At 43.1% G+C, this 26,587-nt stretch overlaps 2 protein-coding genes across 2 annotated transcripts; both read left to right on the plus strand.

Annotated features, from left to right (window-relative positions):
* LOC106605156 (uncharacterized) lies at positions 1-12,917 on the plus strand. The gene is made up of 13 exons (XM_014200519.3): positions 1-154; positions 402-459; positions 1,307-1,657; positions 2,694-2,960; positions 5,442-5,729; positions 6,140-6,244; positions 6,549-6,607; positions 6,703-8,637; positions 9,831-11,536; positions 11,651-11,717; positions 12,113-12,230; positions 12,501-12,561; positions 12,646-12,917. Exons 2-9 carry the CDS (start codon positions 420-422, stop codon positions 9,855-9,857), a joined length of 3,072 nt encoding a protein of 1,023 aa, XP_014055994.3. The 5' UTR covers positions 1-154; positions 402-419; the 3' UTR covers positions 9,858-11,536; positions 11,651-11,717; positions 12,113-12,230; positions 12,501-12,561; positions 12,646-12,917.
* A 4,297-nt stretch (positions 12,918-17,214) lies between these two features.
* LOC106605185 (free fatty acid receptor 2) lies at positions 17,215-25,528 on the plus strand. Its single transcript, XM_014200566.3, has 2 exons — positions 17,215-17,340; positions 21,573-25,528. The coding sequence occupies exon 2, from the start codon at positions 21,574-21,576 to the stop codon at positions 22,582-22,584; it is 1,011 nt and encodes a 336-aa protein (XP_014056041.1). The 5' UTR covers positions 17,215-17,340; position 21,573; the 3' UTR covers positions 22,585-25,528.
* Positions 25,529-26,587: the final 1,059 nt, after the last annotated feature.

Consider the following 26,587-nt stretch of genomic DNA (forward strand, 5'->3'; position numbering starts at 1 on the left):
TTACTAAGGTGTGGACTAATGAATACACCTGTGGAGACAGGTGAGAGTGGAGAAACAGGAAATGAAACCTTTCGCACGTAAACAAACTGGTTTTGCCAAACATCTGCTTATGGCTTTTACAACTGAAACATGAGAGAACAGAGAAAAGTCTGTCGTAAGTGTTGACATTGAAAATCTTTCAAGAAGTGTTTTGAATTAAGTGAAAGTGAGTTTATTCACAATATATTAACCCTATGTACTCTGTCTGGTTTAGAATGCTAGCACGCTAAGCTACTAGCATGTCCTATTTGTGTTTACAGAAGAACACAGCCTGGGTTTCTTTCTTTCTGTGTTTTAAACAGACACATTTCTTTCACTTTAATTTAGTTGTGATTTGAGTCTGTGTCAAAAATACTCCACAGGCTATCCTGACTGATGTGATGAACTTACACCTGCTTCCCGTAGTTCTGTCATTGGCAGGTAAGGCATCTCTCCTCCCTCAATTTTCTGACAGGGGCTTCAATGTTGACTTCAGTGAGTACCCTAACCTAAAGCTGACCAAAAGGGTGTGCCTGTGAAAAGAATGCTGATGTGTGTATTTCTAAAAAGTTGGAGGAGTAGCTCTACATTTTATTTGGGAAATTCCAAGGTGACAGAAACAATGACTCCTTCCCAGCTCGGCTGCATTCTTAGCCCGTGTGTTCTGTTGCATAAATGAAAAATAAAGTTACACACTCATCTCTCCTTCTTGTGAATGTATTCATCCAAAGTTTTGGCTTAACAACCTTTATCAGGGTGTGTGATATCCTAATACACAATGTCCAATGGCTTATCAGCCCTGCTTAGCCCTATGGGCCCTGATCGGAGCACTATGTAGTGCACTATAAAGGGAACAGGGTGCCATTTGGGACATGCACACTTTCTCTATCCAGTATCCACCTCTACTGAAGTCAGTTAAGCACTGTATTGTTTTTAACAAGGCTTTAAAAGTGTGCTGCTGTTTGACTGCAAATGATCAACGAGGGAACCTCGGTGCAATTCATCTCAATTTTTGTCTTTCTCATGCACACCTTGTAAAGTCAATTCACCATGACTGATCAGGAGCATATTCATTAAGTTTAGTATAATTAATCTGCTGAAGACTTTTGGGGCCTTTTATATGCTTGTAAAGTGTTTTGATAATTCCCCCAACTATATACCCCTCAAACTCTCTCATACCAGTGTTATAACAACCTGTCATAATCACTGTAAGAAAGCAAGAAAGTAAGCAGGTAAATGAGTGATAAGCAGTGTATTCCCTTCTTCTCCCCCCTCTCCTACCCTCTAGTCTTCCTCTCCGTCGCTCTCTCCCAGGACCTGGTCTCAATCCAGTTTAAATCAGATCCAGTCCTGGTGCAGACTGGCACTGAAGCGGTCTTCACGGTGGTCACAGTGGTCCAGGTGTTTTCCATCACATGGGGGTACCCAGGTGGGGTGACCCCCCTGGGGCTGTGGGTGGGGGGCAGTGCGGTGCTCAACACTGTGACCCAGTACCAGGGCAGGGTCACCATCACAGCCACCCAGCTCCGTATCAGCAGTGCCCAGCTGGGAGACGCGGGGAACTACACAGTGACGGTGGACCCCTTGCCCACCACGGGCCTGGCCCAAAACACCAGGTCCATACAGCTCAGGGTGTTCGGTAAGGAAGGAGGGAGGAAAGGAAGGAGGGATGTAGTGAGTGACGTAATGAGGGAGGAAAGGAAGGAGGGATGTAGTGAGTGACATAATGAGGGAGGAAAGGAAGGAGAGATGTAGTGAGTGACGTAATGAGGGAGGAAAGGAAGGAGGGATGTAGTGAGTGATGTAATGAGGGAGGAAAGGAAGGAGTGATGTAATGAGGGAGGAAAAGAAGGAGCTATGTAGTGAGTGACGTAAAGAGGGTGGAAAGGAAGGAGAGATGTAACGAGGGAGGAAAGGAAGGAGGGATGTAGTGAGTGACGTAATGAGGGAGGAAAGGAAGGAGATGTAGTGAGTGACGTAATGAGGGCGGGTGGGAGGAAGTGATGGAGTGAGGGAGATAAAGGAGGAGGATGGGAGGGAGGGAGGATTACAGAAGTAAGTGAACAGCAGTGGTGGAAAATCGAGCATGTAAGTGTAATGTGATTATAGCCACTTGTTTGCCTAGACCTGTTAGTGTTTGTAATTACTATTGTTTTTAGTCACAGATAGCGCGTCTATCTTTATTTTCTCAGTCCAGGCCTAGCGCTCATTGGCATCTTGTCTGCCCCTTTATTTACCATCTGCTCCCATGTCTTTATAATGTTTCTTCTCCCAACCCTCCATTATTTTCATTAAACAAAATTATTTTAGGCAGAAAACACTAAGCGTCCCTCTATTTTTCAGCGTATTTTGAAGCTTGAATTGATTCCCCCTCTGTCTGTGATCACACTGTGAAAGCCCAATAATGGCTCATTCAAAAGCTCTCCCTGTGTGTGTATCTCCCAATCAGTCTACTACTCCAGTATTTACATTCATCTCACTAGCCTGGTCCCAGAAAAGTTTGTGGCATGATAATGACTATAGGAGTTGTCAATGAACATAGTAGGAGTTGACAATTACCATAGGAGTTGGCATGACCATAAGAGTTGTCAATGGCCGTAGGAGTTGGCAAGACACTACAAACAGATCTAGGACCAGTCTATAATCTCCCTGCTTCTCTTCTCTCCCCACTCTAGATGCAGTGGATGGCGTGACTCTGTTTGTGCCGTCAGTGGCTCTGGAGGGGGGCAATGTGTCTGTGCGCTGTACCTGGACCAAGGGGACAGAGACCAGTGTGCTGTGGGGTAAAGGGGGCTCTGCTCTCACCTCGAACTCCAGGGTCACTATCAAAGGGGGCGACCTGGTGATCAACCCGGCCAGGAGGGAAGATGCCGGGGTCTACTCCTGCACCGTCTCTAACCTCGTCAGCGCTCAGACCGCCTCAAAGACCCTCACAGTTTACTGTGGGTAATTGCATGCTCAGCTGCTAATGCTAATAACATAAGCTAAATAGACTCCCACACAGTCTCACCAGTGAGCAGGGCCGGATTACCGATTTGGCACGCAGGGGTAATCCAGGGGCAATTCGATAGCATATGAGCACGTGATAAGCCATTGCAAAATGTGTAGAATTGTAATTAACCGGAAATTAGCTTTAAAACTGCAACATTTTCTCTCAGCCTCATAATGGCAAAATGTGTAGAATAGCATGGGATTAGCTATATACTGTAACTGCACAATTTTCTCTAAGCCTCATCCCACTGCTGGCTTGCTTCTGAAGCTAAGTAGGATTGGTCCTGGTCAGTCCCTGGATGGGAGACCAGATGCTGCTGGATGTGGTGTTGGAGGGCCAGCAGGAGGTAGTCTTTCATCTGGTATAAAAAATATATAATGAACAAAAACGCAACAATTCAAACAATTTTACTGAGTTACAGTTCATTTAAGGAAATCACTCAATTTAAATTAAGATATTAGGCTCTAATCTATGGATTTCACATGACTGGGCAGGGTCGCAGCCAAGTGGGTGGGCCTGGGAGGGCATAGGCCACCCACTTGGGAGCCAGACCCCTCCAGTGGGGAGCCAGGCCCAGCCAATCAGAATACGTTTTTCCCTGGATGTGGAGGTCCTGGGTTGGCATGGTTACACGTGGTCTGCGGTTGTGAGGCCGGTTGACGTACTGCCAAATTCTCTAAAACGATGTTGGAGGCAGCTTATGATAGAGAAATGAACATTCAATTATCTGGCACAATTCAGCTCTGGTGGACATTCCTGCAGTCAGCATGCCAAAACTTGCTCCCTCAAAACTTGAGACATCTGTGGAATTGTGTTGTGTGTCAAAACTGCACATTTTAGAGTGGCCTTTTATTGTCCCCAGCAAAAAGTGCACCTGTGTGATGATCATGCTGTTTAATCAGTTTTAATCAGGTGGATGGATTATCTTGGCAAAGGAGAAATGTTCACTAACAGGGATGTAAAACACATTTGAGCACAACATTTGAGAGAAGTACGATTTTTCTACTTATGGAAAAATGCGTCGATTTTGTATTTATTTCAGCTCATGAAACATGGGACTAACACTTTACATGTTGCATTTATATTTTTGTTCAGTATAATAATACCCCAATGCACCCGGGCAGTGATTGGGGACATTGCCCTGTGTAGGGTGCCGTCTTTTGGATGGGATGTTAAACGGGTGTCCTGACTCTCTGTGGTCATGTTACGTGAATTAAGTTATCAATGTTCTTAAACCGAACTTCAATTAAACTACTCAGTCTGCCCCCCCCCCAGAGTGTGTAAGATTCTGGTTGAATGAAGCAGACGGATAGCCAGCCTACAAGGGTCAAAACGTTTATTTATGAGAGCTCTGAAAATCCTTACAATGTACAAAGCCTTTTATATTAACACACACACACACACACACACACACACACACACACACACACACACACACACACACACACACACACACACACACACACACACACACACACACACACACACACACACACACACACCAGTAGAGAACTCCACCCAGCTTTAGGCGGCTGTATTTTTCCACAGTACTCAGACCACCTGTCTCCTTATCTTTTGCCAGCCTAGCTGTTCCCAGGCCGTTGTTTCTCTCCTTAACTTAAGGAGGCCTCTTCTCCTGTTCCTTTCCCAATGTCGTCTTATCAACTCTGCCCTGCTCATTTTTTGAAGTGGTTACAGTGTCTTACTCACACACAGTATTGGAATATAGTTTTTAACCCATTATTATAGCCTTATTTCGAATATATTTCAACAGTTTATAAGGTTTCTGAGTGAAATCATTTAGTCAAACCTTTAATCCTATAATTTCCATTACAGGTCACTAAAGATCTCATGGCACTTAACGTAAGAGTAGGGTTGTTAAATCCCGGTCAACTTACCTGGTAAAAAAAAATACATAAGAAAATTGCAAAATGTGTAGAATAGCATGAGGTTAGCTGTAAGACCACACAATTAGAATCGCAGGAAAAACTGTGGCCCCAGATGTGGTGGTCCGGCTCTGACTGTGAGTCGCTATCTGTCCAGGGTTGTGTTAATTAGGGCACACACAATTTTTTTTGGTGTGTCTAATTTGAGAAGTCAGAGTAGTCTTTCCTTGTTTTAGTCTGTTTTCTTTTGTTTGGTGCCTAATGTACACGACCCAGCAGCTAAAATGCTGATACTATGTTGTTTTACAAGCTAGCATTACACCAAGTAATGTAACTGCCAGTAAGCCACAGAAGTGCATCACTATATGGGCTACAGGGCTAATTTGCATTAGCAATAATGACTCGGGAAGCTACTAGTCATACCCAACCCCAGTAATATTGACCCCATGCATTTTGAGGTGAAACTTTACTGTGACAGTCTGTGAGCCACAGGGTTTGTCTGTGAGTCTGTCTGTTGATGCCCCCCCCCCCCCTCCGCCCCCCAGATGGTCCCGACACCCCTGTGCTGAGCAAGGCTTCTCCGGCAGACTGTGTGGGAGGAGCGGATGCAGTGGTAGGCCAGACGATCCGACTCACCTGCGTGTCCGACTCCCTGCCCCCCGCCACTTTCTCCTGGAAATACAACAATGCACCCGTGGCGTCTGGCCAATCAGACAGTGGCGTGTTCAGCCTCCAGACCTTCTCCACCAACCAGAGCGGCCAATACAAGTGCGTGGCTAGCAATGCCATCACGGGCGCCACGTCGGAGCAGGGGACGAACCTGGCCATCGTGGGTGAGTTATGCAGGACGGACACTGACGTGATTCGTTCTGATGACTGTTAGTTTTGGACGGCGCAGCAGCATCCATCTTCGAGTGAAGAGAGGGGAACGTTTTGGCCCAGCCTATCAGCGAAAGATTGATCAATCCACATGCTCTCACAATGAGAATCTAACTCTTTTTCTATGACTTTCAGCTGTCTTCACTGATGTTCCCTTCACTTACACTACTCATTCTCTCTCACCTCTCTTCCCCTGCCATCACTTCATCATACTCTTTCTGAAACCTCGTGTCTTTCTTTTCCATTTGTCTGTCTGGGCTCCGTGTCTCAGACTCATTATCATTATTAATTATCCCCCTGCTCATCACTTTTTCTGTCTCGGCCTCCCTCCCCCTCATCCCTCCCCCTTTCCCAACTCTCTCAGGCACATGCCTCAGTGCAGGGGCAGTGGCGGGCATAGTGATTGGCTGTGTGGTCGCTCTGATCTTAATTGTCATAGCCATCGTACTCCTGGTGCGCTGGAAGAGAGGTGAGTGAGAGTCTGTCTGTCGCTGTCTGTCTGTCTGTCTGTCTGTCTGTCTGTCTGTCTGTCTGTCTGTCTGTCTGTCTGTCTGTCTGTCTGTCTGTCTGTCTGTCTGTCTGTCTGTCTGTCTGTCTGTCTGTCTGTCTGTCTGTCAAGTCCACTGTGTAGCCATGGAAGTAATGCAAGTATGTCACAGTAATATCTTGTAAACTCTTTGTAAGCATTCACATTGACCTGTGTATACTATGCTCAACGGAAACGTATGTTTCTATGCTTGAATACAGTATGTGACAATGTTGCTTTATTGCAGTTGACCGAAGACTGAAGGAGGCCACAGGACAAAAGAGAAACCCAGAACTCATGCTTACAGTAAGACACTCCTCTTTTTCCCAAAATATTATGATTCTGAAAGCAATTAACCCATTCATGTATTTCTTTCTCTTCTCTTTCTCTCTCTTTTTCAGCCCACAGAACCCCCTCCACAGGGTACCCGGACTTTAGGCAGAGGCCGTCACTCTGACCCACCGCTACACACACACCCTCACAACTTCTACACTGTCCCACCCGATGGCCACGATAACACACACACACTGTCACGCAACACTAACACACTGCAACACAATGGCCACGCCAACAGAAACAGGTTCTCACACAATGCCCAACATCCGAATGCCAATTCCTTTCCACAAAATGGCACCACGCAGGACCACAACACTTTCACACACACTGCTGCACCTCAGAATGCCAACACACTCAACACCTTCCCACAGATGACTCAAAACAACCCAAACAATCCAAACATTCTCATACAAGCGGGTTCTACTCAGGTCGGTGTTAACCTTAACACACTGCCACACAACCAGCAAAATAGCAACGCACAGATGGCCACGGTTCACGTCAATCTCAATTCCTATCCAACTAATGGTCAACAACCCAACCAACAGTCACAGCAACAATTTACAAGCCCACAGGACAGTACAATGCAGCGGAGCGCCACCAATGTAGCCAACAGTGCTAGTGCTCTTCAAGTTCAAAATAACAACCCACAAACGTTCACACAGACTGGACAGTCATACTCCAATCCCAGGATGCAAATTGGCTTGTCATATCCTGGTGCTCCTTCACAGGTTGACCACAGTGACTTAGACACTGGTCCTCAAGTCTCTCCTGGTCCTGTTCCTACTGGTTACACACACAGGGGTCGAAGTCACACTCTCCAGCGAAACGCCAACACCTACCAGATGGACCAGGCTGCTGATACCCAGCCTAGACACTCCAACCCAGCAGCGGCCAGTTCTGTGCCACGTGATGCCAGTCATGCCACACCAAGTGCCAGCTCACACCGCCAACAAATGCCTTGGGACCGTCTGAGGGGCACCCCGGCGTACCCCAACAACCCCCCCAGAAGGGTACAGGCTTCCCCCGACAGCAGCTACACCTCTGATAGCACAGAATCCCCGTCCCAGGTTAGACGATCCCGACCACACACCAGGAGGAGTGGGCCAGGAGCACAGACCCAGAGTCCCCCACCGAGCCGATCTACACCCAGGAAGGCTGTACCGACTGCGGGCAGACAGACCCAGAACCTCCCCCACACTCATGGGACGAACACTGAGCCTGGGGCTCCAAGCCACACACAGTCGCATATCAGTCCCCATGCACACGGTACACCAAGGCAGAGAGCCCGGCAGGATGTCAGAGCTCAATCCCAGATCACAGCTCATACCGCTTCTCAAAGCCAGACTGGCCCCAGGCAGCAAAATGCCTCCCGCAGCTACCACAACCCCCAACCACAACAACAGGGACCAGGCGCTCCACAGGGAGTAATAACCACCATGCCCCGAGGCACCACACTCGACACTCGAGCTCTCGCCAATCCAAATCACATTCCACAGACACAAACCGGGATTCAGTATGGTAGGGGAAACACACACATGATACCGCAGCCCACACAAGACCAGAGACAGACAGCAACACAAGGTTGGGGTGCACTAACACAGCCTGTTACACAGAACCCCAGTAGCCTCACTCAGACGGCCCTGGAGATGCACACACTGACGACCCCTAACCCTTTTCACAACCGTAACCACCAGACACAGGCCGCCCTGCTCAACACCCAAGCTCGAGGCCGTAACCCTGGGCACCAGCGCCCCCCCACGCCCCCTCCCGTGATCCCTATGGCTCATTTCCAGACTATTCCCAGAGAACGCACCCAGCACCAGTCCCCAAACCGGGGCCCCACTGGCCCTCTCAGGCCCCCGGTCAACGTACATAACGCACAGAGACACCCCAACGCCCACCCGCACTCGGGAAATGCCCACCACGTGCACGCTGATAACACACACAGGCACGGTCAACATACTCAACATGCCCACAGGAACACTGCCCACCCACGCCAGGTAAGTAAACACCAAAGTAGTGTTTGATATCAGAGCCAACCGTTCCCATATGTTTCATATATGTTCATTAGCCATTTCATGTTTCGTTAATCGCCACATGGCTCTCTGTCTCAGATGTGTGATCATTATGCCTGTCTCATTCTGTCATGTCATTCTCTGTGCATTTAGTTTCTTTGGTTTCCCCACCTCTCATTCTCACTGACAGTTAGTCAGCGTCCCAAATGGAACCCTATTCCCTTTATAGTGCACTACGTTTGACCAGAGCCCATAGGGAATAGGATGCAATTTGGGACGCACTTTTGTGTTGTGTATAATATGTGTGTCACGTGTGGAGCTGCAAAACTACCGGTAATTTACTGTAATCTTCTGTAATTTTGGTAAGTAACAGACATTCTATGGCAATCTATGGTAACTTTGGTAATTTATACTTGAGTAACTTAAAAAGATTTATTCATATATAGTATTTATTTTTTTATATCTGTGTCCATATTGTCCATGAGTTTCTAGTGGATAGACCATATGGTACAAGAGAAAATTGCCTAATTAATGAAAAAAGCATCTAATCAACTATGGCATTATTTTCAATTAACTCTGCAACTCTTCCAACGATTTACTTTTTTCACCAGTTTGCCGCAACAACATTAAATAACAACAAAGACATATTGACATGGTCAAATAAATATATAAAGGATATTTCATGTTGAAAGTCATATTAAACACCAATGGTCTTCACTAAGTTGATGGCTTATATTTAGGACATTGTTTTACTTTGTCATTAATTTTGTATTTTAAAATCTTATTTGATTATTTTATATATTTCATATGTGATAAGGCCACACAGAGGGCCAGAGATAATGACAGACACCTGTGATAATCTGAAGTACTCAAAAGTGCCACTAAATGATAAACTACATAAAATCGTTGAAACTTCAAAAGTTTATAGTAATATACCCTCCCTTGCAACCCTAGTCACAGGGAAGCTTGCCAAGCAGCTTTTATAGCGGGGCCTGCACTTTTTCTTGAGTGACAAGTATCTTTCTGCTGGAGTAATGACAAGAGTATTTGGCAGGGATACAGCCAGGGTAGTTTGGCTGGGTGTTTGTCTGCCTATACCATACCAGTGTTTGTGTCAGTGCCTATGTTGAACATGACTTGTATATAATTAAGGGCTTGTTCTTTCTCTCCAACACCAGACCCACCAAGGGAGGCCTAGACACTGAGAGATGCCAATGGACACACACACACCAGCAACTGACAAGAGGAGAAACACAAGCATGGATGACTATGGCAGCCCCACTCTAAAGCAATGGAGACCAAGCAAAAACACACGTATGCCCATGCGCACACACACACACTGTATCACACACACTTCCCGCAGTTGACTCCCCCTGCCTGTCAAGTGTATGTTATCTGTTGATATTCAACAGTACCAACAATGAGTCACTGGAAAACACACACAGACGTGTTATTTCTGAAGCACCACATATCCAAATAGTAGGAAGGAGAAAAGGGCCTTATTGAGGCGTACGTGGCCTCTCGCCAGCGGTTCAGAGCGAGAATGAGGCACTACCACAACAATGAGGACTTGAAATGTTTCCATTCATATCTGTGTGTGTGTTGCTTCTTGTGACAAGAATGAACAGTAAAAAGGAAAGGAAAAGAGAACCCTTGCTGGACTGATTCCAGTTGGATGGACTTGGCCCCTGGGAACTACTGTGTGAAAATTCAGAAGGCAAAACCCCCTCTGCGACATGCTTTATTTAATATTTCCATGGAAGTATTTATGTGGTGACTTTCTGTTTACAGATGCTTCTCTTGACACCGCTCAATTAACAGGATTCGCTTCGGCGCCTGGGCTTCAGAAGCAATGCTCAACTACCTATGAAGGAGACCCCACAAATGGATGGGCCGCTTATTAATTAAGCGCTTTAATGTGACTTAAATGACTCGGAAAATAATAACGCCCATGCGTGGAGGAGGTCAGCACAAAGAAGCTGCTGAGCTACCACGTTTTCCCCGACTAAGCAAAGCAAAACAATTTGCTCTGGGACTACAATGCTCTTTTGTGTGGGGGATAGGCACATTAAAAGGGATCTCTATTAGAATGAACCTTAGTTTTCTTTCGAACAAAATGTATACTTAATGTTTTCATTTTTCTGTTACATGGTAAATATGTTGGACTGCTATTGCAATACGTGTCTTTGTGACTCAGGGAGGCGGTTTTATACTAAAATATATGTTCCATTAAAATACAGAAAAGAGGATAAATAAGGTTTTTAAAGATTAGAGGTCCCCATTGAACATACTTTTTTTTCAGGACTAGGCCGCCCCCATATGTTTTATTGATGATAATAAAGTATTTTGATTTACAGGAAAATACTGTATGTCAGTGTATTACATGACATTCATTTTGATATAATGTTACCTACCTAATGGTATAACCTTAGCTGCTTTTGAAATAATCTTGTCCTCCAGGCATTCTGATCATCTTCAGCTGTTTCAAATATTCCCAGAATATTGTATTTACTTAGCAGTTTTTAAGTTGAAGAGTCTGCACTGTAAAAATGTCCCTTCTTAATTACAGCACAATTATTTACAGAGTTGCCGGATGAATACTGTAATTTAGCTTTACAGCAGAGATTTTCCTTACTGTAAAACATATTACAGTTTTCCTGCTCTAAATTTGGTCACCTGATTCCATGGCAGAATTTAGTGGATGTGTCATGGTTGATTGATAGAGTGAATAAGCCTACTGAATCTCAAGCCATATCTTAGAGCAATAACAATAAGGAAGATATGTTGACCTCTGCATTCAGGACTAAGAATAGGAGAAAGTCCTTTATAGAAATGAGTGGCTGTGTTGAACTTTTGAATCCTGTTTTGTATGTGCCGACACTTGGTGAGTAAGAAAGGTTGAATTGAATAAAATACTGTTATTTTTTGCTGAGTCTGCGGACTCCATTAGGGAGTTGTTGATTTTCCACATTAGTGAAATGTATGTCTGTTTCCTCAGCTTGTTATGGAGGAATTAGGAGTTTCTGGCTTGCTGCTCTATCAGTCCCTCAACACAGCTCCCACTTGTGAGTACATCAAATACAGCCCTGCTCCACAACTGCTAAGGTAGAAGGACTTTGTACTGTTGAAAACATATTATAGTTATCCTCCAAAGCTAAATGACTGTCTGTTCTTCCAAAATTATGGGAATATGTCACGTAGGAAGACCCCATTGCCGACTGTATATGCTGATACTGCTCCTTTCCGGAACTCAATTTGCATGTACATTTAATGTGGTTGTTTTACTCTCCTTCCATGATATACTGTGTTTACTGCAGCAAATTGTAATTGTTTACGTTTCACATTAGAGCATAAATTAGGGTACGAAACAACAAGGCCAACAGGAGGGTATGTGCAAAGTCTGCATTTCTGTTGTGATTAAATGTCATAATGGTGTGTGCGTCTCCTCTTTATCACACAGTGGCTCCACCCAGCCCTCCTGACTCAGACGTGCCAGTGCTGCTCATCGTGTGTGTAACCCTTGGTGTGGTTTTGGTGGTGGTTTTTCTGGGGATCTACTATGGCTTCCAACGCCACAGGTACTATAAACCCTAGAGGGTGTCTCACACACAGGACAGTCAATGGACCTATTCAAATACCCTTAACATGTATTGTTCCTCCTTTCCATGAGGAAATCAATGATCCGACACTTTGATTAAAGCAATGGGGAACGCACGTTTCCACGTATCCACTCTTGCACTGATCAGTGATTACCTCAGGGTAGGGAGGAAAGAAAGCATCCATTTTAGAGGTGTTCACTCACTGCACAGATATGACATGGTGGTAAGTCTCCTGTTTGTTTCCATCAGTGCTAAGAAAAACATAACTGATGTCACCAGGAGACATGGATCCATGAGGATGAGTCCTGAAGTAAGGCTTAAATCTTTCTCATTTTGAACACCTATCTGTTATTTTCTGTTTCAATTGCATTTTAATGCATGTCTCTCTTTGCAGGGACTGGCTGGAACATAGGCGTGTTTGTCTGCACAGGATGTGCATCTGCATGCAAATGTATTGGCTGAAGCCCAGTAGCAACATATTCCAAATGGCATCCTATTCCCTATTTAGTGATACTATTTTGACCAGAGCCCTATGAGTCTTGGTCAAAATGAGTGTACTATAAAGGGAATAGGGTGCCATTTGTAACACAACCATAATTTCAACAATGTCTGGAGTTAAGTATAACATCAGTCTGTCTGCAATAAACATTTTGAGCAGCAAAATCAGACAGGAGTTTTTATATATTGTAACTGCACTAGGGGGAGCCAAACGTGCAAGAGAGACTTCAGGGGCCTCATTGATTTGAGCGAATGTACTTATTTTTTATTTTGTTTGCCTCTAAGGTCTTTTCTATTAGATAGGATTTTACAACACTGCTTGTTCAATATCACAAAATTAAAACAATAGACTTGAGCCATCGGCAAGGAAACCCTTGGCTGCAATTCAATAAATATACTGAACACAGATACAACTGTGTTGAATAGCAGCAAGGAAATCCACAGTTTTCTGTAGCCAGGCCTATTTGCTGGCTACAGAAAACGTCAACATCCTACAACTGCCATTTTCTCTTGCGTTGATGCACATATGGTTATTTTTATAATGCCAGACGTACTGTAGCAGAAGGGCATCCACTGAAATACGAACATGAATGGTCAACAAATATAAATCAGATCAACAAACTAAAAATAGGCTTGTGTTTTCAATAGATACTTTCCTGCTGTATTTTTGTTGATTTGTACATTTTTGTATTTATTTTTGCGATCCATTTGCGACCGTACTGTACCACCAGCATAGACATAGAGTACTGGTTGAGGTTTTTTGCTCTGGTCATCAAGTCTTATCTTTAAGTGGCCTTCAGCAATTGAAACAAGAAAGCGTTCTCCCCAACCCTGTTCCGGCAAAAAAAAGCTGAGGGATGGGGCTGGAGAAATGTAACCACTCTCATATTCATAGACAGAGCAATGGATGCTAAGACTGACCATCCATGATGTCGAATCATAGTTAGAACCATGTTTTGAGGCTATATATTTTGGGTTCTGATGGTACAACAGAACTAAGCTCATGAGGCATTTACAAGTTATATTCTTCAACCATCAGTGGGTACATACAGTACCATTACACAAGTCCAGAAATGGACAAAGCAACTGTAGATTGCCCCTTTAAAGGAAATAGATGTTTATGTATTACCATTGTGCGTTTCTTTATTACCAGGGACTGGTTGGGCAGAGGCCTATCAGCTGTTATGAGGCCATAAGAAAAAAACACATCTTAAACAATAAGCAGCTGAGCTAATGTGTGATCTCCCCCATCCATTGTACTGCTACTACTGTGACATCCTATTGGCTCAGAAGTACTCTACAGTACACATACAAATACAATGTGTATTTCTATGGCTCTACCACACCATGTTGTCTTAGAGATTGACGGTAATGCTCCTCAATTTGTTAAGGGCCTCTAAACAGAATGGAATTTTCAGAATTGTCAATGTCAAGAATTGAGACACAATATATCTTAGGACTCATACTTAAATATCTTAGAATATATCTTAGAATTGTTGCTGCTAGGGATAACACATTAATCTGAGGTCTCTTGAGTGCAATGGCTGAAATCTTTTCGCATCGTGTTTCTGATTGCAAAATCTTAAGAATGGGCAGCAGATATTTGAGTAGCCCCACCACTCACGGTCCAAGACTGTATACACTGTATATCAAGATCAGGATAAACCTGATCTCATTCAGCCAAAAGCCTGATGGATAATTGCTACAACTCCAAGGTCTTGCACGAACTCATTGGAAGATCGGACAGTGACTCAGGGCATGCAGGCACATACACACTGACAGCAGGAGGGTCACAGTGACAGACACAAGAGTCACATTGTATACCCAGGTCTGGCGAGAGAACACAACGTGGCAATCAATGCATGAATCGGCCGCTGTAGACAGTCAACCACCGTGCATTGCCAAGCACGAGACGCCAGCCAGTCAGATTGTACCGTTTTGATAAACAGCGCTCGACTTGCTCACGCCGCACACGGACCACGCTGAGGTTTCCGGGTAATTATGGGGAGAGACTGAGAATAAAGCATTCTAATTACCACATGGCTTCATTTATCAGCACGCCCGACACACACACACACACACACACACACACACACACACACACACACACACACACACACACACACACACACACACACTGTAAGCACAAATGTCAGGGAAGGCGGCGCTCGTCGTGACAGTCCCTGATTAAACACCCTCCAAGATAGCAGCTTTTCATCGGACACGGTGTGCGCTCCCCTGATTGCCCCCCCATCTTACCTTCATCAGTACCACCAGGGTGCTCTAAATGCCCTGCTAGATCGAGGACTTCTGTCACTGCTGTGAAATGCTGTGTCATTATGTCAAACAGACGACACATATATTAAACCTGGCTTTTCACAATACAATTAGTGTTGGATTGGAGCCTGGATGGGTGGCACACACATGAACAAGGTCTGTATCCCAAATGGCCACATTTTCCCTATGTAGTGCACAACTTTTAATCAGGGACCATAACCCTCTGGTCAAAAGTAGTGCGCTACAGAGCTGTGAAATAGTATTTACCCCATTTCTGATTTTCTAAATGTTTGCATATTTTGATACTGAATGTTATCAGATTTTCAACCAAAACGTAATATTAGATAAAGGGCTCCTTCGATATATTAAGGCAAGTCGTTCAGGTCCTGAGGCAGCAAAGCATCCCCAAACCATCACACTACCACCACCATTCTTGCCATTGGTATGAGGTTCTTACTGTGAAATGCAGTGTTTGGTTTTCGCCAGGCATAATGGGACCCTTCTCATCCAAAAAGTTGACTTAAGTTTGCCCCAAAAAAATCACATGGATGATCATCAAGACTCTTGGAAAAATGTTCTATGGACAGATGAGTTCAAAAACGTTTTGGACGACATGGGTCCCTCATACCAATGGTCAAGCGTGGTGGTGGTAGTGTGATGGTTTGGGGATGCTTTGCTGCCTCAGGACCTGGACGACTTGTCTTAATAGAAGGAGCCATGAATTCTGCTCTGTATCAGAGAATTCTACAGGAGAATGTCGGGCTATCCGTCTGTGAGCTGAAGCTAAGCGCAGCTGGGACATGCAGCAAGACAACGATCCAAAACACACAATCAAGTCTACATGAGAATGGCTATAAAAGCAACAATGGCCTAGTCAAAGTCCAGACCTAATCCCAATTCAGATGTTGTGGCATGACTTGAAACAAGCAGTTCATGCTGAAAAAAGTGGCACAACCAGTTATTGAGTGTAAGGGGGCAAGTACTTTTTCACACAGGGGGGGATTTGGGTGTTGCATAACTTTGTTAATTATTTGTTCACTCAAGTTCCCTTAATCTAATATTAGGTTTTGATTGAAGGTCAAATGTGTACGAGAGTGCATCCATGTATATGTACGTGTGTGTATACGTGCATGTTCGTGTGTGTTATGTTAAAGACAGACTGGAAAGTGTTGAAACTGTCTCCTTGAAGAGACTTGTTTGTCCATCAGACCTCACATCTGAAGTAAGTACAACCAATCATGCCATTTATAGATACTTGTATGGTTGCTTTGCTCTATAAATGGGAACTAACATCTTGCGGGTTTTAACCGCAACTCAAGTTTTTCCTAAACAGTTTTTGTTTTTTGTTTATAGTAACTGTGTAGTTACTAGGGATGATACGTTGTAATTAACTAACTATTCATTCCTTAATTTCTTCATACAATTTGAGTCTGCACTCTACGGTACACATCAACTCCTCGCTTAAGCAACAAACAGAAATGTCATTTTATTCTAAAACGCAGAATTTCTCAAATTACTACACATGTTCAGTTGGCATTGTACTCAAATAGCACAAGGTTTTAGCCATTTTGTTGTACAGGGAGGTTTGCATTTTTATGCTGAAAAGTAAAAAAAAACGTCTGTAAAGACTTAATAAACTCAATGGCATGAACTGGGATTCTTGTGTGAAAACATTGAACATTTTCCTATAGTCAGATAGGCTATGTTAAAATGAATTAGAGGGGACAGTAAATCAGAGAGCTTGATATTTCCCATATGTAATTAACATTCTCCACATGCCGAATGATCCATGTAAAAGGTTGGGTGAGAGGTTTGTATTTTTTAAGTTATTAGTGTATTTAACAAGAAATGGTATTCATCTATTTATCCATAACCCTCATACTTAACCCCAATTTTAAACTTTACTGTGACTACACACCTAACACACAATCAGCAACCCTAGCCTCAGCTTCCAGGCCTCACATCTTAACTCTAAACCTAACTCTAACCCTAAACCGAACTGTAATCTGAGTAAGCTGTTGCATATCAACAGAGTTGCAGTTGAACGGTTTTTTGTTGTTGATAATTTGAGCATCTACAGACAGATCTGTTGTGGACTCTCCAAATAAAGTGTGATCAAAATGGAGAGTCCCCCACCACCCTAAAAAAGGAACATGTGCAACTTCTTACTTATTTCCTGTTTAGTACGAACTGTGGTATGTGACATCAAATACGTTACATTGAGACATTACCATTAAAAGCACAGTTTATTTGAAGCCAAGCTTTTACTCACCATTTGACCAGGAGACATTCGTGTGTGTGTTTGCTGACTAAGGTATGTACAGTGGAACTCTTGATATCATGCTTCTTATGCTATTATCAGGAGCTTTTATGTAAATGTTGGCAAAGTAGACAGACTATGCTTTTATATATTTCACAAGGAAGACATACTAAAACACAAAATACCTGTAAGCCTTTTGAAATCTGTTAAATCTAAGGTAAATATGAAATACTTACCATGTAACTGGAATATAAATATTTGAACATATTTGGGTAAAAACAGTTACCAAGGCATGTGTTCCAGGCATAGTGCACTCATACAGTACTGATTTCTGTTGAGAAGATGGTACTTTTTATGACCTATTTAAGTGGCAGTTAAAAGTTGAATTTTTGCACACTAGACCAATAAAATATACACATTTTCTGAGTAATCAACCTTTTAACATATCCATTTCAGTAACGAGATGGTATAGGTATGTTCTGTTCTGTGTCTGTACTACACTCTGTCTAAATTGTCATGGTTACTGCAAACTCTTAGAGTTTCTTTGTCTTTGGGAATGAGGGTGTGACGTTCTCGTCTAACGGCTGCTATCCAAATGGGCATCTCTGTCTCACCAATCACCCTCGGTAAAATGTTGTTATAGTACCTCTGTAATAATGGGCTGCATTTAAAGTGATGGGTTGTTTTAGGTGAGCATTGTTTATCGTCATTGACCAGGTGAAACTCTCTGTTCCAACCCTGCGCTAACACACCTTACTCAACTAATCAAGGTCTTGGTGAGTAGTTGATCTGTTAAACACGGTGTTAGGGCTTTGCTGGCGGAAAAAAGCTTGTGGACACAGTAGTTCCTCAAAACCAGGGTTGGTGACCACTGCACTAGCACACTAGACCAAATCTCGCTCTGCATACTACACTACACGTCATGTTACATTTCTTATCTTATCTTACTAAAGAAATAAGCTGTCAAGTGAATGAGAAACCTCATGGAACCTCAAACATTTACCCTTACACGAACAGCCACATGTCCAGTGCGTGGTGGTTTCTCATAATGAGCTACTGTACCTCCCAGACCAAAACGCATCCGCTAGACAGCCGTTTTATCAGTTGAGGGTTTACAACACCTTGACCACTCCCCAGCAACACTAGATAAACCTGCAGGTGTATGTCTTGGGACCATTCCCTAGATAACTGAGATGTGTTTTGAACATCTGAAGCCATGTTTCTTCTCTTGTTTATTGTAATTTAGATACCATATACCTTTCTGGAGAACTTAGGCTTCACATGACCCAGTTTTTAATAATTATACCCTTCCTCCAAGGGTGCGTTTTTAGCACAAATTGATTGCAAAAATAGTAAGTGTTGTGTCAGCGTTGGGAAAGAAAATGAGAAGTAGATGATCAGTATCGCCCAAGGAATAGAAAAATAGGATCCAGTTCTCACAAGTCATTGGGCTCCCGAGCGGTGCAGTGGTCTAAGGCACTGCATCTCAGTGCAAGAGGCATCACTACAATCCCTGGTTTGAATCCAGGCTGTATCACATCCGGCCGTGATTGGGAGTCCCATAGGGCGGCTCACAATTGGGCCAGCGTCATCCTAGATAGGCCGTCATTGTAAATAAGATTTTGTTCTTAACTGACTTGCCTAATTAAATAAAGGTTGCATTTAAAAAATACTGACCAATGGAAATGTATGAAGTGTAAAGAGCTATGAGCTGATTAGGTTGATATTTGTGCAAATGTAGATGTAGCCTATACCTGACACACTAAAGAAAATGTAGCCTAGTTGAACTTGACAATATCTACAATTTGATTTTAATTAGATGCTTTTTATTTTATTTTATTTGACCTTTATTTAACCAGGTAGGCAAGTTGAGAACAAGTTCTCATTTACAATTGCGACCTGGCCAAGATAAAGCAAAGCAGTTCGACACATACAACAACACAGAGTTACACATGGAGTAAAACAAACATACAGTCAATAATATAGTAGAAAAATAAGTCTATATACAAAGTGAGCAAATGAGGTGAGATAATGGAGGTCAAGGTAAAAAAGGCCATGGTGGCGAAGTAAATACAATATAGCAAGTAAAACGCTGAAATGGTAGATTTGCAGTGGAAGAAAGTGCAAAGTAGAAATAGAAATAATGGGGTGCAAAGGAGCAAAATAAATAAATAAATACAGTAGGGGAAGAGGTAGTTGTTTGGGCTAAATTATAGATGGGCTATGTACAGGTGCAGTGATCTGTGAGCTGCCCTGACAGCTGGTGCTTAGCTAGTGAGGGAGATGTGTTTCCAGTTTCAGAGATTTTTGTAGTTCGTTCCAGTCATTTGCAGCAGAGAACTGGAAGGAGAGGCGGCCGAAGGAGGAATTGGCTTTGGGGGTGACCAGAGAGATATACCTGCTGGAGCGCGTGCTACGGGTCGGTGCTGCTATGGTGACCAGCGAGCTGAGATAAGGGGGATCTTTACCTAGCAGGGTCTTGTAGATGACCTGGAGCCAGTGGGATTGGCGACGAGTATGAAGCGAGGGCCAGCCAACGAGATCGTACAGGTCCCAGTGGTGGGTAGTATATGGGGCTTTGGTGACCAAACGGATGGCACTGTGATAGACTGCATCCAGTTTATTGAGTAGGGTATTGGAGGCTATTTTGTAAATGACATTGCCGAAGTCGAGGATCGGTAGGATGGTCAGTTTTACGAGGGTATGTTTGGCAGCATGAGTGAAAGATGCTTTGTTGCGAAATAGGAAGCCAATTCTAGATTTAACTTTGGATTGGAGATGTTTGATGTGAGTCTGGAGGAGAGTTTATAGTCTACTAATGCTATCAATATCTGAAATGAAATTCCAACTCATTTAAAAATATCAACACCTGGGGACACATGAACATACACCTTAAAATGCTGCACTCCACATTGCAAAACCATAACAGTCGCATTAATTACCATAACAGAAATACTACAAACATAAATAGTGTCTGAGACCTCTTTCCAGTATTCACGCGACGGTCATCTGTTCAAATCCAGTGCACAATTCAGGCTTTATAAATGACACCTGAAGTGGTGTTCTGTTGTTCAGCTGCCTGTCAATGTGGTAGAGTGTCAGAAGAAGTGGCGCTGCTGTTTGCAAGACACAGACATTTCCTTCACTGAATAAGCGTCAACCCCCAAGCGCTTGCCTTCCTCTGTAATATCAAATGATCATCAGATTTTTATACTCACATTTACTAGTGAGATATATCAAGCTTCACAAGGAGGGCAACATCCACTGATTCCATTAAATGTACGCAAATATATAATCCACTGGATAGTAAATTACACAGAAAGCTATAGCCCCTTGCAATATTTCTCTTTATTTCTCTTTTTTCTAAATGTTTTATGTCAAAGGAATACAAGCCAACAGTAATTCGACCAGAGATTAAAATCTACAAATGTAATGAAATAGTCAAATTTCAAGTTTATTTTTTACAACGAGTTCCAGGTTAATGGGGCAATAACTGTTCAAGACATCTGTGGCTGATGGTAATTACACATTTGACAGTGCAGAGGTCATCCTTCATAACACTGCTAGCCCCAAAATATGTGACTATAAGGGGTTATAGGAACCAAATAACCCCTTACTCTGTAGAAATGAAAATCACTCTTCAAATACCGTCCTCGTGGCTTACCAGCCACTGAACACTTGTGTCGTGATGGGAGTATTATGTTGTTAGTTTGCTCCACCATGAATAGAAGGAAGCTTAGGGGTTCATGCGTGCACTGGATATTAACACTGGGATTAGCCGAGAGGCATCTGGAAAACTCAAGGCTGGGAGGCGCAAACAGACCGCTCCCTTTATTGTTGTGATGGGTACCTCGTTTTGCCACAATTAATGGCTTCACTCCAAAGCACTGTGCCTACATCGGCATGGTCTTCCTAGTTTGGAAAGGGGGCAGGGTTTGCTAACAAGTCGCCTGCTTTAGGACCATTATGACATTGACGTTTGCTCTGTTTCTCTACTGTAGAGAGTCCAACCATAGACTTGCCATAGACTCAAAGAAACTCTTGTTAGACAGAATGCCATGGCTTTGTTAACCAATTGCATCACATCCACTGTAGCTATCCTTGTGACTGAATTCAGCCTTCGTGTGAAATTTTGCATACAAACTAGTGACACTGACAAAAAATGTATTTTATTGCTTCACACCTTCACTGACTAACTCTGCATATCCTGAATTGACCCCAGATTGAGTTCCTGCATTAGCTAACGCAAACATTAGCTCATTGTCTGTGTCCTTCCTCTTTTGCAGAATGCTGTCTGAGAAGGATGTCATGGAAAGATACGGCCACAGCAGCCTGGTGCTCGTGGTCTACATCATCACCTTGCTGATTGGCTTCCCAGCCAATGTTGTGGCCTTTTACACCTTCAGCAAGAAGGTGAGGCAGAAAGCCATGCCCATCGACATCCTGCTCCTCAACCTGACCATCTCGGACCTCATCTTCCTGCTCTTCTTGCCTTTCAAGATCAAAGAGGCGGCGGACTACATGAAATGGAACATGCCCCACTTCCTGTGCCCGTTGACCAGCTTCGTCTTCTACACCACCATCTACAACAGCACCTTCTTTCTGACCGCAATCAGTGTCGAACGCTACCTGGGAGTGGCCTTTCCCATCAAGTACAAACTAAAAAGACGGCCTTTGTACGCCACGGTGGCCAGCGTCCTCTTCTGGGCCATCTCCATGGCGCACATTAGTATTGTCTACATCATGCAATATTACGACCATTCCAACACCACCTGGGCAGAGCCTTTGAAATCGGACGTGTGTTATGAGGAGTTCACCAAGGAGCAGCTGCAGGTCCTGATACCTGTCCGTCTGGAGCTCTTCCTGGTTTTATTCTGTGTACCTTTCTTCATCTGCTGCTTCTGCTACATCAACTTCATCCGGATCCTCTCTCAGCTGCCCAGCATCAACCCCAAGAAATCTCAGCGGGCCATCGGCCTGTCTCTGGGGACCCTGCTGGTGTTTATCGTCTGCTTCGCGCCCTACAACTTGTCACACGTAGTGGGCTTTGTCAACTGGGAGAGTCCCAATTGGCGGGTGGACGCACTCTTGTCCAGTACCGTCAACGCCAGCCTGGACCCCATCATCTTCTACTTCTCCTCATCGGCCCTCAGGTCTACCTTCCACCTCTTCATGAAGAACCTGGTGGAGAGGGTGCAGAACTTGTTCTGCTGCAGTAAGGCTCTCTACTGCCCCCTGTTGTTCTGCTCCAGAACTCAGAAGGACAGCACACCAAGCACCAATGACAGCTCCTTATAGTGTACGTGTCAAACTCATACCACAGAGGACTGAATGTCTGCGGGTTTTCGCTCCTCCCTTGTACTTGATTGATGAATTAAGGTCACTAATTAGTAAATAACTCCCCTCCCCTGGTTGTCTAGGTCTTAATTAAAAAGAAAAAACTAAGACCCGCAGACACTAGCTCCTCCATGGAATGAGTTTGACACCCCTGTTATAGAGTGTAGTCAAGTCTTATGCTACACATGCTAAATGCTAGCCTGTTCAATGTATTTATTGCACTTAGGTTCTAATGGAAAAGACCGAGGACTATGCTATCTGTATCCTATACATTAATCAGTGCCGGTCGGTGCCAATTAGGATGAGGGATGATGATTCTTTTTTTATGAGCATGGCCTTATTTCTATTACAGCATATTGGATGACTGTCATTCATATTCCATTCACCCAGCCCAACGTAACATCGATAGGTTTGGGCTACTGTATGATACTGAAATTTTACCTATACCCATCATGAGTTTGCAACAAACTAGCCAATGAATGAAAATGTACAACATAGGTACAAAGGGTTGAGAGAATTTTGAGTAATCAAGGTGACAGACAGTGACACATTCATTACCACCTTGCACACTCTTGCCTGCATCTAGCTGACCTAGGGTGTAATCATTAGTCCAACAGTTGCAAATGAGAGTTTCTTTTGGACAATTTCAGGTATGTTTATCCCCTTTTTGTTCCATTTGCTTCTGTTTAAGAAAAGTTTTCAACAGAATCGGTGGTATGAATACACCCCTGATCACACGAAAACAGTTCACTTTCGAAGCAGCCATATGAAGACAGCACGATCACTTTGCTCGTTGTTTATATAATTCCTTCTCGCAACTATCTATACGGTTTCCTCCTCTCACCTTTTACCTTTGCTTGTGGAGTTCAGTGCACACCTGTTTGTGACCAGGGGAAAAAAAACTTTCCAAGCCAAACCTTCATATCATGACTACTAACCGCTACATACAGGCTACATCATTGTCACTTCATAGTCAATATAGCTATAGTACATGAACTAATGAGTTAGTAAACCCGGTACAATCATGAGGTACAGTGTACAGTCAGAAAGCAGTTTAACAGTTCCACCGCGGGTCCTGGTGGCAATAAATTAATAAAACCAAAAGCTTACCTAGACTTGGAAGACTTCCAGTGTTGGATAGCCATAGCCAGCTAGCTAACATAGCATCCCTCTCTGTTTGAGCCAGGTGTTTGAGTAGGCTAAGCTAGCTAGCTGCATTCAGCTAGCTAAGTGAAAGTGAAGCTAGTTCTCTCTCTCACTCTCTCTCTCTCTCTGTCTTGCTTCTCTTTAATATTTGAATAAATAAATGTTTTCAAAACTGTTAAACTATTCTCTCTCTCTTTGAGTCAACTATTCACCACATGTTATGCACTGCTGTGCTAGCTAGCTGTATCTTATGCTCTCAGTACTAGATTCATTAACTGATCTTTTGATTGGGTGGACAACATGTCAGTTCATGCTGCAAGAGCTCTGATAGGTTGGAGGATGTCCTCCGGAAGTTGTCCTAATTACTGTGTAAGTCCGGGGACGGGGGTGAGAACCAAGAGCCTCCTCGGTTTTGCAATGTACCTAGAGGAGGACGGAAGCTAGCTGTCCTCTAGCTACACCATGGTGCACTACAGAGTGCTGCTGAGGCTACTGTAGAACTTCATTGTGTCTTTTAATGAATTATTTGGTGCCGTGAATATATTTTGTGAAGTTTTTTCTAAAAATGCTAACTTTTTAAATGTTCCACTATTTTAATTTTATGAAATTTACTGAGGAGGATGGTCCTCCCCTTCCTCATCTGAGGAGCCTCCACTGACATGAATGTATGTGTATTATGCATTTATATGTGTATAAGCATTTGAAGGTTTTATATTATTTCTGTTCCCCTTTATTTAATATGTATTTTTTTTACTGATGACATTAAAATATCTTTTTGCATCATACTTCTGGAAATATTTGAAGTGATGCCGTGCCCCCCTTGAAAATGTTTCACAAAATGGGATACACAAACTTGCATAATACACTCTGATTGTCTGTGTAGCTTTTGATTTTTGTGGATATGTGATTTCGTAATACTTTGAAGGGTTCTTCCAGTAAGTCATCAAAATTATGTAAAACAGGAAGTTGAGTTTCAGGCATATTTACAGTGGACTCCAAAAGTGTGTCTGTAACTTTCTTACTCATCCTTATTCATGATTCATTCAGCACTATCCGTAATCATGGTAGCATCCACATTAATGTAGAAGTGTTGAGAAACATATTCCATTCTCATTTACAATAAAAGTTAATCCAAAATGACACAATACTTAATTTACCATTAATTTCTATTGGGCACAAAATAATTTGAAACACAATCAAAACCAACAGCAAATGCATCCGACAAGTTTGTAGAGTCACAATCTTGATGTAATCATTGCGTGCTAGGAATATGGGACCAAATACTAAACTTTTGACTACACATACTGTATAAGTGAATTAGTCCCAATACTTTTGGTCCCCTAGAATTGGCGGGACAATGTACATAAAGTGCTGGAATTTCTAAACGGTTCACCCCGATATGAATGAAAATACCCTAAAACTAAAGATGACAGTCTGCACTTTAACCTCATAGTCATTATATCATTTCAAATCCAACCCCCCCCCCCCCCCCCCCCCAAACAAATAAAAATGTCACTGTCCCAATACCTTTCGAGTTCACTGTATATCAAAATGAATATATTGGTTATTTTACCACTTGCTTTACCCTACCTAATGATTGCCTCTGAATATCTAAAGTAAAGATACAATGCCTTCAGAAAGTATTCATACACCTTGACTTATTCCACATTTTGTTGTTACAGCCTGAATTTGAAATGTCCCACCACCAATCACACTGACAATTATGATACACAAGAAGGACAACTAAATAAATATTTTCACCACATTTGCCAGTATGAGTGGGTATTCTGTTGCGGGATTTTCCACTGCAGTTAGCCTACAGAATGAAAGAATGAACTCTCACCACCACAGTCAATGGTATGGTAGCGAGGGACGAGCTGTAACGGGCTGCTTATAATAGATGTGAATCACTTTTCTTCCTCATGCAGTGTTTTCTTCCTCCTCTTCTCTTTCTCTCTTAATCAAGAGTACCGATAACAGTCTCCATCTATTAACCAATAGAGCAGACAGGCTGGTTCCTCAAAGCCCTAAGACCATCCAGCTTCTATCGCAGGACAGTGTTACTACGGACACCATGTTTGGAGAGCTCTGGTGATCGATATCAGCGGTGTCTATCTAATAATAATTTGCTGTTAACTGCGCTGGATGTTTAGATTATGCCGTAAACAGCGTGGCTGGCTGTAGTCGATAGGAGGTCGGAGCTACAGAGGGAGGAATAAAGTAAAGAAGATCCAGACTCAATTGTCAGACCTGGCAGGATATCCACGGTGGAATAATGTAAGCTTTTCTATTTCTATTTCTATTTTGGCAACTTCAAAAAGTATCTACAATAAATTCAAGTCAAGTTAGTTTTTTCGTCATAAACACATGATATATTGTAAGCCTACATGGAGTACAAAGTGAATGAAATGTTTACTTGCAGGTTCACCTCTCGACAATGCAACATCAATAGACAAAATAAGTAAGTGAATACAAAGAGTAGTACAAATAAAAAAATTGTAATTTAGCAAAAATATAATACAGAAGGAACTCAAACAAATTGAAGTCGGAATTTTACAAGACTGGGAAATTGTGCGATACGCAATGTCAATAATAAATAGACATCGTGCAATAATAATAAATAGTATTCCAGTAGCAGCAGTCATGGAGTTTGTGTGTGTGTGTGTGTGTGTGTGTGGTGTGTGTGTGTGTGTGTGTGTGTGTGTGTGGAAAGTAGTTTGGGGGTGAGGGTGCTGAGATTTTTAAATATTTTGTAAAAATCTTAACATTTTTTTATTCAGATTTTCAGGGGGCACCCTCAGCACCCCTACCTCCCATG

Source organism: Salmo salar, chromosome 05, assembly GCF_965601325.2.
Source record: "Salmo salar chromosome 05, fSalSal1, whole genome shotgun sequence".
Classification (NCBI taxonomy): domain Eukaryota; kingdom Metazoa; phylum Chordata; class Actinopteri; order Salmoniformes; family Salmonidae; genus Salmo; species Salmo salar.

Coding starts and splice junctions, on each gene's coding strand:
- LOC106605156 (XM_014200519.3), top strand. CDS start 420: ATGAACTTACACCTGCTTCCCGTAGTTCTGTCATTGGCAG. Junction 2,961..5,441: donor AAAGACCCTCACAGTTTACT/GTGGGTAATTGC, acceptor TCCGCCCCCCAG/ATGGTCCCGACACCCCTGTG. Junction 6,608..6,702: donor ACCCAGAACTCATGCTTACA/GTAAGACACTCC, acceptor TCTCTTTTTCAG/CCCACAGAACCCCCTCCACA.
- LOC106605185 (XM_014200566.3), top strand. CDS start 21,574: ATGCTGTCTGAGAAGGATGTCATGGAAAGATACGGCCACAGCAGCCTG.